The sequence below is a fragment of the Camelina sativa genome, chromosome 13, assembly GCF_000633955.1.
Source record: "Camelina sativa cultivar DH55 chromosome 13, Cs, whole genome shotgun sequence".
NCBI classification, from domain to species: domain Eukaryota; kingdom Viridiplantae; phylum Streptophyta; class Magnoliopsida; order Brassicales; family Brassicaceae; genus Camelina; species Camelina sativa.
Window position 1 is genome coordinate 13,662,045 of NC_025697.1, and position 15,731 is coordinate 13,677,775.

The following is a 15,731-nucleotide window of genomic DNA, read 5'->3' on the forward strand; positions in this document are numbered from 1 at the left end:
ACGTCTTACACATCTCGCATACGGGAAAATACAAACCTATCATTGGAAGATGGGAAACCGCAGAAGAGGTCAAGGAATGTAGTATTCAAAGAGGTTTTCAAAAACCTCTAGATTATATCGGAGAAAGCAGAATGGATCATGTCATTTATGTATGTATTAGAATTGATGACCTTAAACAAAGCATTTCATTTGTTACATATTCATGTATCTATCCGTTTTATAAATTTTGCTACAGGGGTTGTACTTTTAACATGTACTTTACAATAAGAAGGGATGACTGATCAAAACTATGATACTTTTGGGATAAAAATATGGTTTTAAGTTTGAAGCAGAGGGAGGCTGAAAGGAGATACGAAATGTGAGAAGAACCTAGATATCAAATGGTTGCAGCCATCTATCCATTATTTCATCATTTTATCTTATTACTTTGGGAACTTATTTTGTTTTCGATGTTTTCAGTTTCAATAATGTCTACAAGATTATTCAAAAGGAAAGGGTTTTTTTATATTTGGGAAGATTGTAATACTATACTCTATTCAATAATAAACCGAAACTTTTACTCGGTTGAACTGACTTCTAAATATTTTGTTAAGAAATAACTCAAATTAGAAAATAAAGTTTGGAATGACTAACCGATTAAAGGAGTTCTTATCAGCACTCTCATGGCGAAACACCATACTTCTAACCATGTTAGAGAACCTGAATATAACACAGTTTGTTAAAACCAAACCATCATCCATAACATATCCAAACGACCCAAATGAAACTTATATATTTGATTGGATTGTACATATAGCTTAACGGAACCACAAAGTCTTATCTGTAAGTATCTTCTTCCTCGGCAGTTTTTGTTTTATTTAGTTCCAGTTTTCACTGTACTAAAACAGAAATAAAATCAGACATCTTCCAACAACAAATGAGTATCCAAGAAAACATTTAATAAGAATCAGATACAGGATCTAAGCTAATAAACAAATTTACAAGAAACTAAAATTACCAAAAAATCGTATTGGATAAAGTAACAATTTTTTTCCGGCAAACATAACAGCAGTTTCAAACATGGAATTCAAGGTTTAAACGAATCTAACTAAATTTCAGAAAAAAAAATTGTGCGGCTATGAAATCATCCACAAATAATCACGAAAAAAACTTTGAGAATATTACCCAGGAGATTTAGAATAATTTATTAAATTTGGAAAAGGAAATATGAATCGTACAATACAAATCAAATAAAACATTAAAACAAATACCAATCTTCGCTTACCTAATCGATATTGGTTTCATACTTTGCTTCAACGTTGAGATGGATTCGATAGTAAACAAGATTGATTGAAAGATTTGGGTAAGAAAAACGTACAGATCGGTTTTTTCTGTTAAATATACTGTTTTTACACTGTCTTCTCCAAAACTGTTGTTTCACTTCGTTTTCCCTAAAGAATCAGCTTCTATGTGGGCCAATAATATTAAAAATGAGGCCCACTTTTAATCAACATTAATAAAACAAAGAATCATTAAATTGGGCCTTGCATTTTCTCTACCTGAATTTTGTAATTGAAAAATACTTTACGAAACAAAAAAAAACTTAATATATCAACAAGTCCACAAAACAAAATTCTACAGTAAGAACAACAAATATATTTCTTAAAAAAGCAAAAAAAACTTTTTGAAAACATCCCTGCATGTACGTGCGGGTTCGAATCTAGTTCTCATTAAAAAAAAAAATTTAAAGTAAGGGGGTGTATTCAAACAATGGATTTTAAAGTAGATTTTTCAATCATTAGTTCAATAACAGTGGATTTTAATAGACTTTTAAAATTCATGATTGAATAACCTGGAATTTGTAAATTTCACACAAATCACTTAAAATGTAAAGTTGAATACACCCCTCTAAATATGTATATGTATATAATTCGGGAAAATGGTCGATTCACCTCTGAACTAAGTTACTTTATCGCACACATTCCTGAAACTTTCAACTGTGCCAATTCCCCTCTAAACTCTAATAAAATTTGAATTTCCCACACCAACTATACTAAGCCGGATTAAACCCTCAAATCGTGAAACAGAGTTAATTTGCCGTTAACAGATAATGATTAGGACGACACGTAAACACTAAAACGATTGCGTTTTAGCACTAAACCCATGGTTTTACAGACACTAAACGGCGTCGTATAACGAATTGGGGGTTTATTTGATTTAGGGTTCTTATTTCTTCTTCCTTCCCAAAACAAATCGCAAAAGTGAGAAACTGAAACAAAGAGAAACACTGAGAGATCGAGAATCGAAGCTGTTGTAGCTGAAATGGGTGTAAGAGGAAGAGGAATTCCGAAGAAATGTAGATGTGGAGAGAATGCATTTTTGAGGACATCAAAGACTGTGAAAAATCGAGGGAGACTTTTTAATGCTTGTCCAAATGGAGATGAGTTAATGGTTTAATTGTTGGGTAGTTAAGCTAGAAATTGTAAAATTCTGATACATTCTTTAATTATGTTACAGAATAGTTGTGGTCACTTGTTCAAGTGGACAGATGAATCAATGGTTGAAAAGATTGAAGATATGATTCTGAGAATTGATGATCTTGAAGGAGCTTCATTGACATTAAGAAAAAGTTTACAAGTATGCAAATGAGAAATGGAATCTCTTGCAATGGAGACTCGCACCTGTGAAGCGGTGATCTGCGGATTTGAGAAAGAGCTAAGGGGTTTTGAGAAAGAGCTTCAAGGATGCAAGATGGAATTGCGTGGGTTGAAGAACATTCTTGTTTGTGTTGTGTTGATGGTTCTTGTTTATGTGTTTGTATTGTAATGTGTATGGTATGGTAGATGTACAAGTTGTTGTGTTTGAGACAATATTTAAGAAATGAGATGTTGTGTTTGAGACAATATTTAAGACCAAACAAGGTGAACCTAATAATTGTTATAAAAGACCAAAACATGATTCAAAGGTTCTTAGAAAAGACCAAACAAAGTTCACCTAGAAACAAAACATCTCAAAAGCACTAGGACATGTGAATTCAATCAATAACTTGGCTTTGAGGTGGCTGACTTGATCCGATGCACAACTCTGTTGTTCCAGCCACTTTAGACTTTTTTGAATGTCTATAATCCAGAGGTCCACTTTGCTTGCAGCCCCTTGTGTTAAGCCCAGCCTCAAAACATCTTCCACAATGGATGATCCTCCTTTCTCTAGTAACTTTAAGATCTTTTCCCTTACTTTTCTTCTTTTGTGGTGACTCATTCCTCTCTTTGATTCTTTTAGGGACACTGTTTCTACCTTGAGTTATCGGTCTTGGTGGTGGTTGTATCTCAGTATGACCAGACTTAGGCCAAAATTTTGTTCCTCTAACCGCATCTATATGTGCATTGTACTCATTCCTTCACCTAGAATTCAGATACCAAGATGATATATAGTCCTCTACCTTGAGTTTCTTGACTGAAATCACCTTCAAAGCATGCCGACAAGGAATGCCTGACATCTCCCACTTCCGGCGTGTGCAAGAATGCATGGCCATGTGAACCTTATATGATGATTTCTTCTCCTTAACCTCATACTCACCTGGACTAGCAGGAATGGTTGCACAGTTTAATATCTTCTTCTGCTCTAGATTCACCCTCTCCATCGCCTTTATACTATATTGACCTTTGTGATTATTTGCCTTCTTCCTTCTAATATCTATGCGCACCATTGCTCTTCTCCTGATAGTTTCAAGCATTTCCACCAATGGCAACTCTCTTGTAACGTTAATGGCATTGTTAAATGACTCATTGATGTTGTTACTTACATCATCACAAGAGGATGTTGACTTGAAATAGGCAATACTACAGTTTTTGGGATTCTTCTGCATCACTTATTCTTAGACATTCATGTCATTCATCTTCAACTTCTCCAAGCGTTTGATGTATTGTGCGTTGTTATAACTCTTGGCAACCGTCCAGAACTTTGCTTTCATGTCAGCCCTATGTGGATGTTTCTTCTTTAGGTTAGCATATATGTGTCTTGCACACATACGATGCTCAACTTGTGGCAATAACTCAGAAACAGCATTCAATAAACCCTGAAATCATCAAAGAATAATTATTATGCAGTAAATAATACATGAAAGTTGTAGATGCACAGTTTAATTACCTTTTGGAACACAAAGGTATCTACCTCCACAGTTGATCCTAAGAAGAAGACATTTAGTCCTCCACCTTCTCCCTCAAATGTATCTACCTCCACAGTTGATCCTACATTAGAACTACAAAAAACAAAAAACACAAAAATTATCAATGCACAAATTTATAACGCATACAAAATTAATAAAGAAAGAGTGAAAGAGAGACTTACTCTAATAGCTCAAGTCGATAATCTTTGAGTCTTGAGTATTGCTCATCATGCTCTTCTTGAATAATCTCCAATGCTCTTGCCTTTGCCTTCCTACATTGATCATCAGATGCGATCAAATTCCAACGCTTCATCATATCCGCTTGAATTACCTTAGGCATCAGTTTCGGGTTCTCTCTGAATTCATCCAAAAACAACCTAGCAATAACCTCTTGAGTAATAGTCTTGCTATAACCAGTAACGTTGCAGCTGTGATCATCATTGAAGGCTTTTACCATCCACTTCTGCAATGTTGTTTCATTAGAACAATAATTTCGCCATGTACAGGGTTCGGTCTCTTCTTCTTCAATTCCGGGATTCTCTCCTTGCTCCTTATCTCTGGTTTCTCCTTGATCTTCATCTAAGGTCTCTCCTTGCTCTATGGTTTGTTGTCTCTCACCGGCATTTGGATCCTCTCCTTTATGTGCACATCCACTTGCACATTTAAGTTCTGATCTGTCTTTATCCCATCGCACATATTTTATATTTCTTCTTGTCTTCAACACATAATCCACAATTGCTTTCTTGAACGCCTATAAGCTGTCAAACACTTGCTTAAATTTCATCTCACCCTTACCTTTCACATATCTAACATACTCCTCAGTCTCATCATCTTCACCACCAGACTCCACAGGTGTCGCATACTCATCATACTCATCATCTAAATCAACAAAACCAGCCACATTTCTTTCCACTCTTACTTCTTCTTCAAACTGTTCAGCATCACACACTCTTTCTTCTTCATTGGATTCTTCCTCAGCTTCATCATAATAAGGCTCCACAAAGATATCAAAGTTTTTGATCCAAGCCGATGCTAAACACATTTTCTTGAAATTTTCATCACCATTTGTCATTGCTTTCCGGTCTTCTTGTCCTTCAAAAGGCATCTTATACCATACTCGTTGACCATGCAAACTAACTGGGAGATGATTCATCATTTGTTCAAATAGCTCACTCGCTTTTGCTTCTATATATCGAACACAACCACCATCGTAGTAGACATGGCGACCAACCTTTACAAATTTTCCACTGTGGTAACAAGGAAATTTGACGACTGAGGCCTCCTCTTCAAGACCACTACATCAAATGTCCACAATTTTAATGTTATTAACTCTTTCACACATTTCGTCGAACACATGGTGGACACTAAATAAAATTACAATCTAATCATGTAAATCTTATAGACAAGACATGAGTTATATCATACGAACAATGCTAGACAAAATCTATCAACTACAACAACAAAATTGAATAGAGATCTAACAAACACAAGTAAAAAAAATGCCATGTACCTCATTGTCGAGCTCACTGATTTCATAAAATGCAACCAACAAATCTGAGTTAATCTCCAAATCGAACAAAAATCAAACAAAGGACTCGTTCAATTTCTCCTTCGCTCCTCCATCTCTCAGTGTTTCTCGTTGTTTTACTCTCTAATTTTTCCTATTTCTTTTGTGAAGGAAGGAAGAAGACGAACCCTAAATCGAGAAAAAAACCCAATTCCATATACGACATCGTTTAGCTTTTGGCCTAAGAACGTGTTTGAGTGTTAAACGACATCATTTTAGTGCTTATGTGTTGTCCTAGTCATCATGCCGTTAACGGCACAATAATACCGTTTCACGATTTGGGGGTTTAATCCAGCTTAGTATAGTTGGTGAGGGATATTCAAATTTTATTAGAGTTTAGAGGGATATTGGCACAATTGAAAGTTTCAGGAATGTGTGGGATAAAGTAACTTAGTTCAAGGGGGAATAGGTCATTTTCCCGTATATAATTCCTAAGAGAAAGTGTAGTTATTACTTTATAGTGAAGTGACCTTAGTGCAATGGCCAAAGGTAAGTCCTTAATGCACAAAGCACCATCACACCAGAGATCGAGTTCCGCTCTCGACGAATGTAGGAATTAGGCTAATGATCCGGTCTGTTGTGGCCCAATAGTTGACAAAAAAAAAAAAACCATAGCTAGTAAACGAAACTGTAGAATTGGGGTGTCAAATTAACAAAACATGAAAATACAAATAAGGATCGTTTCATTATTCGTGCATGGGAATGTATGGGGCAAAGAGTAAAAACCAAAGAACGTAACGGTGAATGGGTGATATACGTGGGTTTTTATTTTATGTAACGTCTTACATTATTGATATCTACAACAAATATAATCATTGTGTTTGTGTAAGAAACGGTGGTGGTACGTGATCATTTTAAATACGATTACGCTATAAAAACTCACACCGACAGGATTTTATTGAGAACCGTACAATATTAATTACGTCCCACGGAAACATACAAATAGACTTAACGGTCCTAGTCCTTTCATAACCCCTTCATGTTTTCCCAAGTTCACAATTAATTCCCCAAACTTTTACTTTTATGTAACATCCTAATTAATGTTCAACAAATTAAGCTGCAACACTGTATTCTCTTTACACCACAAAATTTGTACTATTACTCGTAAACAAATATTGCAAGGCTTTTATATTATACAAAAGAGGATTTTCTATATCAAGAACTTATCATTTTGGATAGCAATATAATGCGATTTAAAAAAAATGGAAATGTCATGTTTTAACTCTGCAAATAATAATAGTTGTTTTTTTTGCGAGGTTTTTGTTGTAGAAAGCGTAATATGTAATTAAAGATTATGACAAAATAGGTATTCAATTGAAGAAGGAAAAAACTAGTAATTAAAAAAAAAAGAATAGATAAACATGTAAAAAACCATGACATCATAGTTTTAAAATAATTATATTTAAGTATAATTATCGTATTTAATGAGGGAGTGATAGATATCTAAGTAGGTAACCTAAATATTTTTTTTTTTTTGGTTTTTGAGAATGAACTATGTGAATATACAAATATATATATATATATACAAATTGGAGATGTGTTTACTTATAAAAGTACTGAAAAAATAATTGAAAGTTAAGTGTTAAAAAATTTAAAAATACAAAACATTGATTAAGTGGAGGTGAAAAGTTTAAAAAATCCCGTGACTGAGGCTCATACACAAATAAAATCGAAACAAAAGGACCTTTTTAGAAAACTAAAAAAGAACACAGTTGAGTTGAGTGGATGATAGCACCGTACCGTCTGGGTTTATTTGTATTGTAGGAGCGTAACATGTGCATCGGATTTACAAACAGCCCCACCACTTCTCTCCCAGCCATTACTTTCAAAACACAATCAAAATATTATTAGACATTTTGTTTTGTTAGCCAAATAGTTTTTGGACTTAATTATTTTAGCCTATAACTATTTTGGAGGAGGGGATGATAAAAATATGTATGTTAATCCACTTTTCTGTTGATATAGTTTCACATTTGGGCATCTTTAGAATTTATTTTGTTCACTCTTTGACAAAAATAGTGCTTGTGTGTATATTAATTTTGACATCCTTGGTTACTTCAGACTCAATCAAAAACAATGATGATGGTATGAGTTTAATTAATCTTAAAAGAATGTTTTAAATCCAAATGGGTAAGTCGGCAATTACATGATTACCACTTCCGTAATTATCGCTCATGATTTTATTGTGCTTCTTCAACATCATTAGATAGATTGGTTGGTATGGGAATTGCGCGGAATTTTAAAGAAAAAAAAAAAAGAAAACCTAGAGAGATATCATAATTAATTAAAATTATATACTTTCCAATGCGTAATTTAGAAAATACCATGAAGAAACATCTAATAAATAATGAAAAAGATAGATATCATGAACTTGTATTGGTTACCTCTTTTGTAAGTTGATGTGTGTTTCAAGTATGAACCAAACGTCTAGTAAACTAAAAGATGGTCTCTTCCCTTTTGTCTTAAAGAAAAAAAAATTAACTATAATTATATACAATAACAATAAATAGTTAGTATAGTTTAATTAAGATTAATAGTATTAAGAAGATCGAGGTAATGAGATTCCAAACGTGAATCCAGCCATGAAACATCTTTTTTAAAACAGTCTTTCTTCACTGCACTTCTCTGCTCTGTCCCTTCTTCTTCTTTCTTGTTCTTTTTATTAAAAGCTGAACACAAAGATCGATTCTTTCACTAACACATTACGAGTTTCTGCATTTGTTTTATATCTTTTTTTATCTGATTTTTCTACTTTTAACCATTCTTTCTTCACTCCCAGCTCTAAGAAAGAGTTAAAGAGAGAGCAATGTGGAAGCTATTCTTGTTAGGTTTTGTAGTTGCAGGACTGGTTCTTGGGAATGAGGCAAATGGGTATTTTGAGTTCAATGTCACTGAGTTAGATCGCATTGAGGAATTAGAGTTTGGTTTCTCCAAATTTAGTTCCAATTTCAACCCATTAATGGTTGGTCTCACACTTATCAGAGGAGCTGGTTCCAAAGGAGCTGGTACTTTCTCTCTCTTATCTAGCTGCTTTTTACCACAAACAAATTGAGGTTTTTTTGTTTGTTTATCTTATATTAGTATCACTCATGTGTCTTGGATAGTTGCATTTTATATTAAGCTACTTTTTGATTTTGGAATGTGAGGTACATTATGTAATGTACTAATGTGGCTATATAACAGAACAGTGTTTTTGAATCTAAGATCTGTGTGTCTTAATTACAGTTTGTTTGGATGGTACATTGCCTGGATATCACTTACATCGTGGACATGGATTTGGAGCCAATAGCTGGCTCATTCAATTAGAGGTTAGCCATAGAAGATATGTTTTTTTGTGTTTTTTTGGTTCTATATATATATATATTTTAAGTCTTGTTTTGTTACTAAAAATTGGAATTGGGAATGTGGAAAGGGAGGAGGATGGTGTGACAATATAAGGAACTGTGTATACCGAAAGAAGTCTCGTCGTGGTTCTTCTAACTATATGGAGAAACAGATACAGTTTACAGGAATACTTAGCAATAAAGCTCAAGAAAATCCAGGTCTTTTTTTGTCTTTTAGGCTTGTATTAGTAAAATATTATTAAGAAACAGTAGCTCATTTCGTCTATATTTGCAGACTTTTTCAACTGGAATAGAGTAAAGCTTCGTTACTGCGATGGTGGTTCCTTTAGCGGAGATAGTCAGAACAAGGTTCTCATTGATACCTATGAATCTTGTTTCTTTAGAGACCATACATTTCATTTTCTTGATTTTTCATGTTGTGAATTCTTTTCATTTTCTTTAATATGTAAAATTTTCAGGCTGCACGGCTTCAGTTTAGAGGAGAGAAGATATGGAGAGCTGCAATGGAAGATTTGAAAGCAAAGGGAATGCGTAATGCCAAGCAGGTGTTTTTCACTTTGTCCTTTCTCTTTGCTTATTATATCCTTCTCTTTACATTAGATGAAATAGTGTTTACTAATTTTGTTTACTATTACTGTTTCAGGCACTTTTATCTGGATGCTCTGCAGGTGGTCTAGCAGTGATTTTACGTTGTGACGAATTCAGAAATTTGTTTTCAAGATATACCAAAGTCAAATGCTTAAGTGATGCTGGCTTGTTCTTGGACACGTAACTTAGTTCATATGAATTTTCTTTACTTCTGTTTCTTCTTAAAATTAACTTAGTATATGTTGACTGAATCGCTCTTTTTCTGTGGTTATAGGCCTGATGTTTCCGGTGGTCACACGATAAGAAACCTATACAATGGTGTTGTGCAGTTGCAGGTGTGATTTTATTATTTACCAATCTTGATATCATTTTATAATCAAAAAGATTTTACTTTAACATTTTCTTTTGTTATGGTAATGAATCAGGGAGTGAAGAACAATTTGCCACATTTGTGCACAAACCATCTCAATCCAACCTCTGTAAGCTATTCCTCTGTAACCACATTTATGCATCTTGTAACATATTAGTGCAAAAGCTGACCGGTAAACTCTTTATCTTTTGCTTTGGGGACAGTGTTTCTTCCCTCAAAACTTGATCAGTCAGATGAAAACTCCTCTTTTTATTGTCAATGCAGCTTATGATATTTGGCAGGTAAGTTTTCTTCTGCTAACTCCATGCATTTTTTGTTTTGTGGTAATTGAGATCATTAGAAGTAACCATTTTTGGTCTGCTTTAACAGATTCAAAGCAGTATAGCTCCACCAAGTGCAGATCCTAGTGGTTACTGGCATGAATGCAGATTGAACCATGGCAGATGTACTCCAGCACAAATCCGGTTCTTGCAAGGTCCAAAAGCATCTTAAAACTTTTTTAAAATCCTTATTTTCAAAATGATCCAACCTCACTCTTTATCTTATAATGCTGTCAATTTTTTTTAACAGGGTTTAGAAATCAGATGTTGAGAGCTGTAACCGGATTCTCGAAAATGAAAAAGAACGGTTTGTTTATCAATTCTTGCTTTTCTCATTGCCAAACCGAAAGGCAAGACACTTGGTTCGCCGATAATTCTCCTGTTATCCACAAAAAGGTATGCAACTATGCATGCATCTTCATCTTTACTTGCCTTTAAACAAAAATTAGCGTTTTAAAATAAATCAATTCTTTCAACGTTTTTTTTTTGAAACTGCGATATAGGCGGTGGCGATAGCGGTTGGAGATTGGTACTTCGATAGAGCTGAAGTGAAGCTAATAGACTGTCCGTACCCATGTGATAGGAGCTGCCACAATCTGGTCTTCAGATGAATGATCTTCTCATTCTTTCTATTTTCCTTTATATAGACAAAAAAAAGTTCCATTTCTTTTATGTATCAGTTATCTTGTTGTATTGTATCTTTTTCGTACGTACCAATTCTTCATTGGAAAAAAAAAATGTTTTCCTGAAGAGATTGAAATATGAAGCTAAGGCCTTTCAATAGTTTCTTTGCAACTAGTTTCATACTTACAAATTTACAATAATACATGTCAATCTGACCAGTCCGACACGGTTTTAAAAGCTAGTCTGACTATTTTGGGGTCAATATAAAAGTGAATATGGAAAAAAAAAAAAAAACACATTGTAGATTTATTTTGTGACCATATTGACATTGGCTTGAACGTGTGGTACCAAAGTTTACTAATCAAAAGGTTTTAGTTATTGTTTCTTAGACTATAGTATAAAGTTTTTTGACCATCAGTTTTAATATTACTTACTTTTTGTTTAAAGTAAGGTACTAACGCAACTATTATGTCCAGCTCACGTCGGTGGGCAAGGCTTGGAAAGCCCATGACCCATAATCATTAAAATGATTTTATAGATATGGTTTTTGTTTAAAGGTATCCACAAAATTATATTCTAGAGGTTTTGTAAATATTGGACCAACATAATATATTTTAAAGTATGTTGATAACCAGGCAAATGATACATATTGTTCGATTGTTTTATATTGTTATCATCTTTATGATTGATATTTTAAATGAACAAATAAATTTTCTGTTAAACTAAACATTATGGAAGCCTTTTGAGGAATTGGTTGACCGAGAGTTCATTAATGTTTCTAAATTACGAGGTGTGATAGTAAAATTTACAGATGATCTTCAATTATGCACAATTATCGCTCTTCGTCGTGATTTTACGTACAATTGAAAATGTTCAGCATGGAATAGAAGGTGTTTATCAAAAATATAAAACCGGAGGTGTTTGTAAATTATAAACACACAACACATTTTTTTTAACATGTAATAGATCTTATAAATTGTAATCAATAATAAATCCAAACGATTAAAAAAATCTAAACATTTTTGTAAATTATAAACACAACACATTTTTTTGTTTGGTGATATAATTAACATATACATTTTGTATATAATGCTTAAGAAAAAGCACAGACTTTCTAAGAAATCTTTCAACAAGTTCCAATTTGTCGATAAATTTGTTTGTTTTACTGTAAGTTTAACCAAAACATTTTCTAAAAAATTATATGTTATCAAGTTTCATTAAAAAACATTTAACGACTGCTGGAGTCATTGTTTTTCCAAAAGAAACTATTATTTAAAAACTTTTAAGAAATATTAATAAAAACTCATGTCTTGAATTTTGAATATTAAGTCCCCATGACTGGTTGATAATGCAACTTTATAATATTGTCTTCATACCGCCATCAACGTTGTCTTTATCACTAAGCTCGTTTTTCTTGTTTACGTTATCGCTATCTCTATATTAAACGACAACGATTCTATTGAAAAATCTCATAAAAATGAACTCCATTTATACTTATTTTATATGTACATGCTTTTTAAATCTATAGACAAGTTGAGAAATATTAAAACAACAATGATCGAATAAATACAATGGAGCTATATATTGACATATTCTGTGATTGTGATATACAAATGAATGTTATGATTAATGTAGGGCCTCAATTATTTTGGCTCACATGCAAATTATGAGGTGTAAGGATAAAAAATACCTTTTTTATATAAGTCTTCAAAATATAAATGATCAACTCATAAACGTTTGCTTTTGAAATTTCTAGAGAATCCTTTGTAATATCGGTTTGTCTCTATTCATAATGTTTGTACAAGTATATAAAATACTATAAGTTGACAAAAGAACAGATATATATATTATAGAAGACAGTAATTGTTTAATTTACACAATTGTGTACATAAATAAATTTGAATATAATCCTTTTTTATTTATCAATTTTAATACTTCTACTGTAAAAGCATAGATGCAGTTGATCATAAATTAAGTTATCTACTAGATGTGATTATCCATTTTTCATGATAGTAACTGCGATATTTTCTCTGCTCTTATTTTTTTAAATTATATATTTCCCTTGAAATATATATAGGATTCGTTCGTAGGAGAATGAATGTTAAAATGTTGATCACATGTTCACATATGTCGATTTGGTCACTTTAAAACATTGAGATGGTTCTATACAGAGGATTACATTGTTTTTTCACCATCCATTCTAATCATTTTCAAACTTTAATTGATTTGGAAAAAGAGCATCAATGAATTGATTATAATTAAAAGATAGCATCATAAATTTAAAGAATAGCTAGAGTCGGACCGAAAATATAGGTATTCCCTTATCATAAAGAGATCAAGAGGTGCCATATAAGTTGTCTGTCTAGCTAATGATAGCCGACACAATAAGTTACTTTCTCATCTCGTAATTGTTTTGTTTTTGTTTGTGAAATGCTAAAATATTCGGAAAAATTAACGTTTTTACATATGACATTGACAGTGTCACTTGAAATAGTGATTTACATAGTACTAACGAGTGATGAAGAAAATAGAACAAAAAAAATCGAAGAAGATTTATACAAAGAACCAAAATCACTAATTCAATGCTTCGATCACTTTTTGTAATATGGTTTTGGCTAGCGAAAAAAAAACTACATAGTTCACATCATTTTCATCAGTCTTGGTAACTCATGCATATCCCAATACGTTCATGATCATGAGTCATGACCACAATCGGATCTTTTATATAGGCTAACTCTCGTACCACCAACGCATACACATTGCTCTTTTAAACCAGACTATTAAGTTCCTAAATGAGTTCATAGATGTTTGTCCTTGTTAAAAATAAATTCTTAAATTCCAAACATTTTGAGTTATTTATTTATAAAACAAAGAAAAATTTGCTTGCTCTCTTATCTCTTGCATGGCTTTTCCAAGTTATATCAACACTATAGATGTCAGCAACAAGGGCCCTTTCTTCTGCAAGCATAGAACTTTATTTTTGGTCCACCTCAAAGGAAAAAAAAAACAACTCAAAAGCTGCCCTCGTGTGAATTATATTGGGATATTGTCAGAAGACTACACCACCTTCGAATTTCGTAGTTCACCATCTTACAAGATCAAGGGTCCCTTCTTCTACACGCATGACTTATTTCTTGTTTTGGCAACCGATGTTCATAAATCGTAATTCAAGATTAATCTTTGGAAATGTAGTAGTTACTTATGTTAATTAATGTAATTTTGTAATTACTACACGCATGACTTGTTTCTTTTGTTTAAGCAACCATTGAACACTAGCTATAATCACTAAGTGATCTTGTGATCTTTTTTACAACTCTTCAATCAATTTTATACAGTTTAGCGTGACGTCAAATATCTCTCGAATCAACATGCATTAATAAAAGTGAAACAATAAAAACTTAACAAGAATTTAACTACTTACTCTGTAAGAAAGCAATAATCAAGTCTAGTTTTCATTACTAGTGGTCGGAGATAGTGTTCTTTCTATGTTTTAGATTTGCTCTCTCTCTTACTTTCAATGTTCTATAATATTGTCACACACTTAAATATTTGCTTAAATGATGGTCAAGATAAATACACCTTCACATCGGTTTACCTAGAAAGATATTCAGTTTTTTTTTTTTTGTTGCATGTATATTAATCAGACTTCTCTATATACTGTAAGTAGGTTGATCTTACTTGTAATATATCATTAATATGTGATAAACTTAGGAATGAAAACTACATTAAACCAAAAAAAACAACTTCAAGATCAGTTATAGTATTATTTTTTCGTCACAAAATTCGAACTCACAAATCTATATATGTTGGTCTTTCAACATGCTCACCCCTTGTTTTGAATATTACCATTTCCATTTTTCACCTGTCATTTTCAAAACTGTGGGAGATCGATGTCTGAGAAGTAAAAACAATGATTATGAAAAGAGACAGCGATGGACTTCGATTCTAACATGAATGGTCCCTTTTGTATATTCATCTATTTGTGCACCCAAAAGAAATGATGAAGTATATATTCAATCCCAAAACAAGTACGTATGAGCAATATATATTTTTTTTCTTTTCGTATGAGGAATATTTTAAAACTTATTTCTTATATAATGTACTCTATTTATTTATAAAGTACTTTGTTTATAATTTGGATATTATTTTATAAAGTAGTAAATTGAGATTAATTATAAAGGAACTTTAAATTATTTTATATGTTTTGCCAATAACTAAATAAATGAGTTGGAAAAAACTGCATCTAAAAAGATCTACAATTAAAAATATGACTTAAAAACATATGATACATAAACTCAAAATTTGCAACGTTTTCAACCATGATTTGGTGTCGGTAGCTCAATTGGTTGAGTTTAGAGAATTTTGTGGAAAAAATACTAGAATATTTGTTAACTTAATTTTGGAAGACAGACAACTTAGATTTATTGGTGTATTTCTGTTAGAATACATACTCTAATTAGAGAATAATTTGTTTTTATCACTGATAAAAAAGATTTGTTTTTATCAATTTCTAAATTTTATACTATTCATATTTTTTTTTATATAGTAACACGATCGGTATACTATACTTGTGATAAAAGAAAAAATAAAACAAATAGAATCAATGACCATATTATATGAGACCCACTACAAATGTTTTAATACAAAAAAATATGGGTCTTTCGGTTCAATGTTCACGCATGCATCTCTTTGTCCGGAATCACTTTTCCGAACAAGTCTATACTCCAACTTAGGATCTATTAACCTCTCCTTAAAAAAAAAAAAAAAAAAAAAA

General features: G+C 32.3%; 1 protein-coding gene and 1 pseudogene across 1 annotated transcript; both read left to right on the plus strand.

The window, feature by feature from the left end:
• Nucleotides 2,262-2,805, plus strand: LOC109128468 (annotated as a pseudogene).
• On the plus strand, nucleotides 8,131-11,131 carry LOC104736685 (pectin acetylesterase 10). Its single transcript, XM_010456713.2, has 12 exons — nucleotides 8,131-8,716; nucleotides 8,937-9,019; nucleotides 9,124-9,253; nucleotides 9,330-9,403; nucleotides 9,514-9,600; nucleotides 9,699-9,823; nucleotides 9,918-9,978; nucleotides 10,069-10,122; nucleotides 10,217-10,294; nucleotides 10,383-10,488; nucleotides 10,584-10,729; nucleotides 10,837-11,131. The coding sequence occupies exons 1-12, from the start codon at nucleotides 8,518-8,520 to the stop codon at nucleotides 10,942-10,944; spliced, it is 1,251 nt and encodes a 416-aa protein (XP_010455015.1). The 5' UTR covers nucleotides 8,131-8,517; the 3' UTR covers nucleotides 10,945-11,131.

What these genes read in the sequence shown, in the direction of transcription:
- LOC104736685 (XM_010456713.2), top strand. Translation starts at nt 8,518, where the DNA reads ATGTGGAAGCTATTCTTGTTAGGTTTTGTAGTTGCAGGACTGGTTCTT. An exon ending in TAAAGCTCAAGAAAATCCAG is followed by an intron (nt 9,254 to 9,329) that starts GTCTTTTTTTGT and finishes CTATATTTGCAG; the next exon opens with ACTTTTTCAACTGGAATAGA. An exon ending in CTCCTGTTATCCACAAAAAG is followed by an intron (nt 10,730 to 10,836) that starts GTATGCAACTAT and finishes ACTGCGATATAG; the next exon opens with GCGGTGGCGATAGCGGTTGG.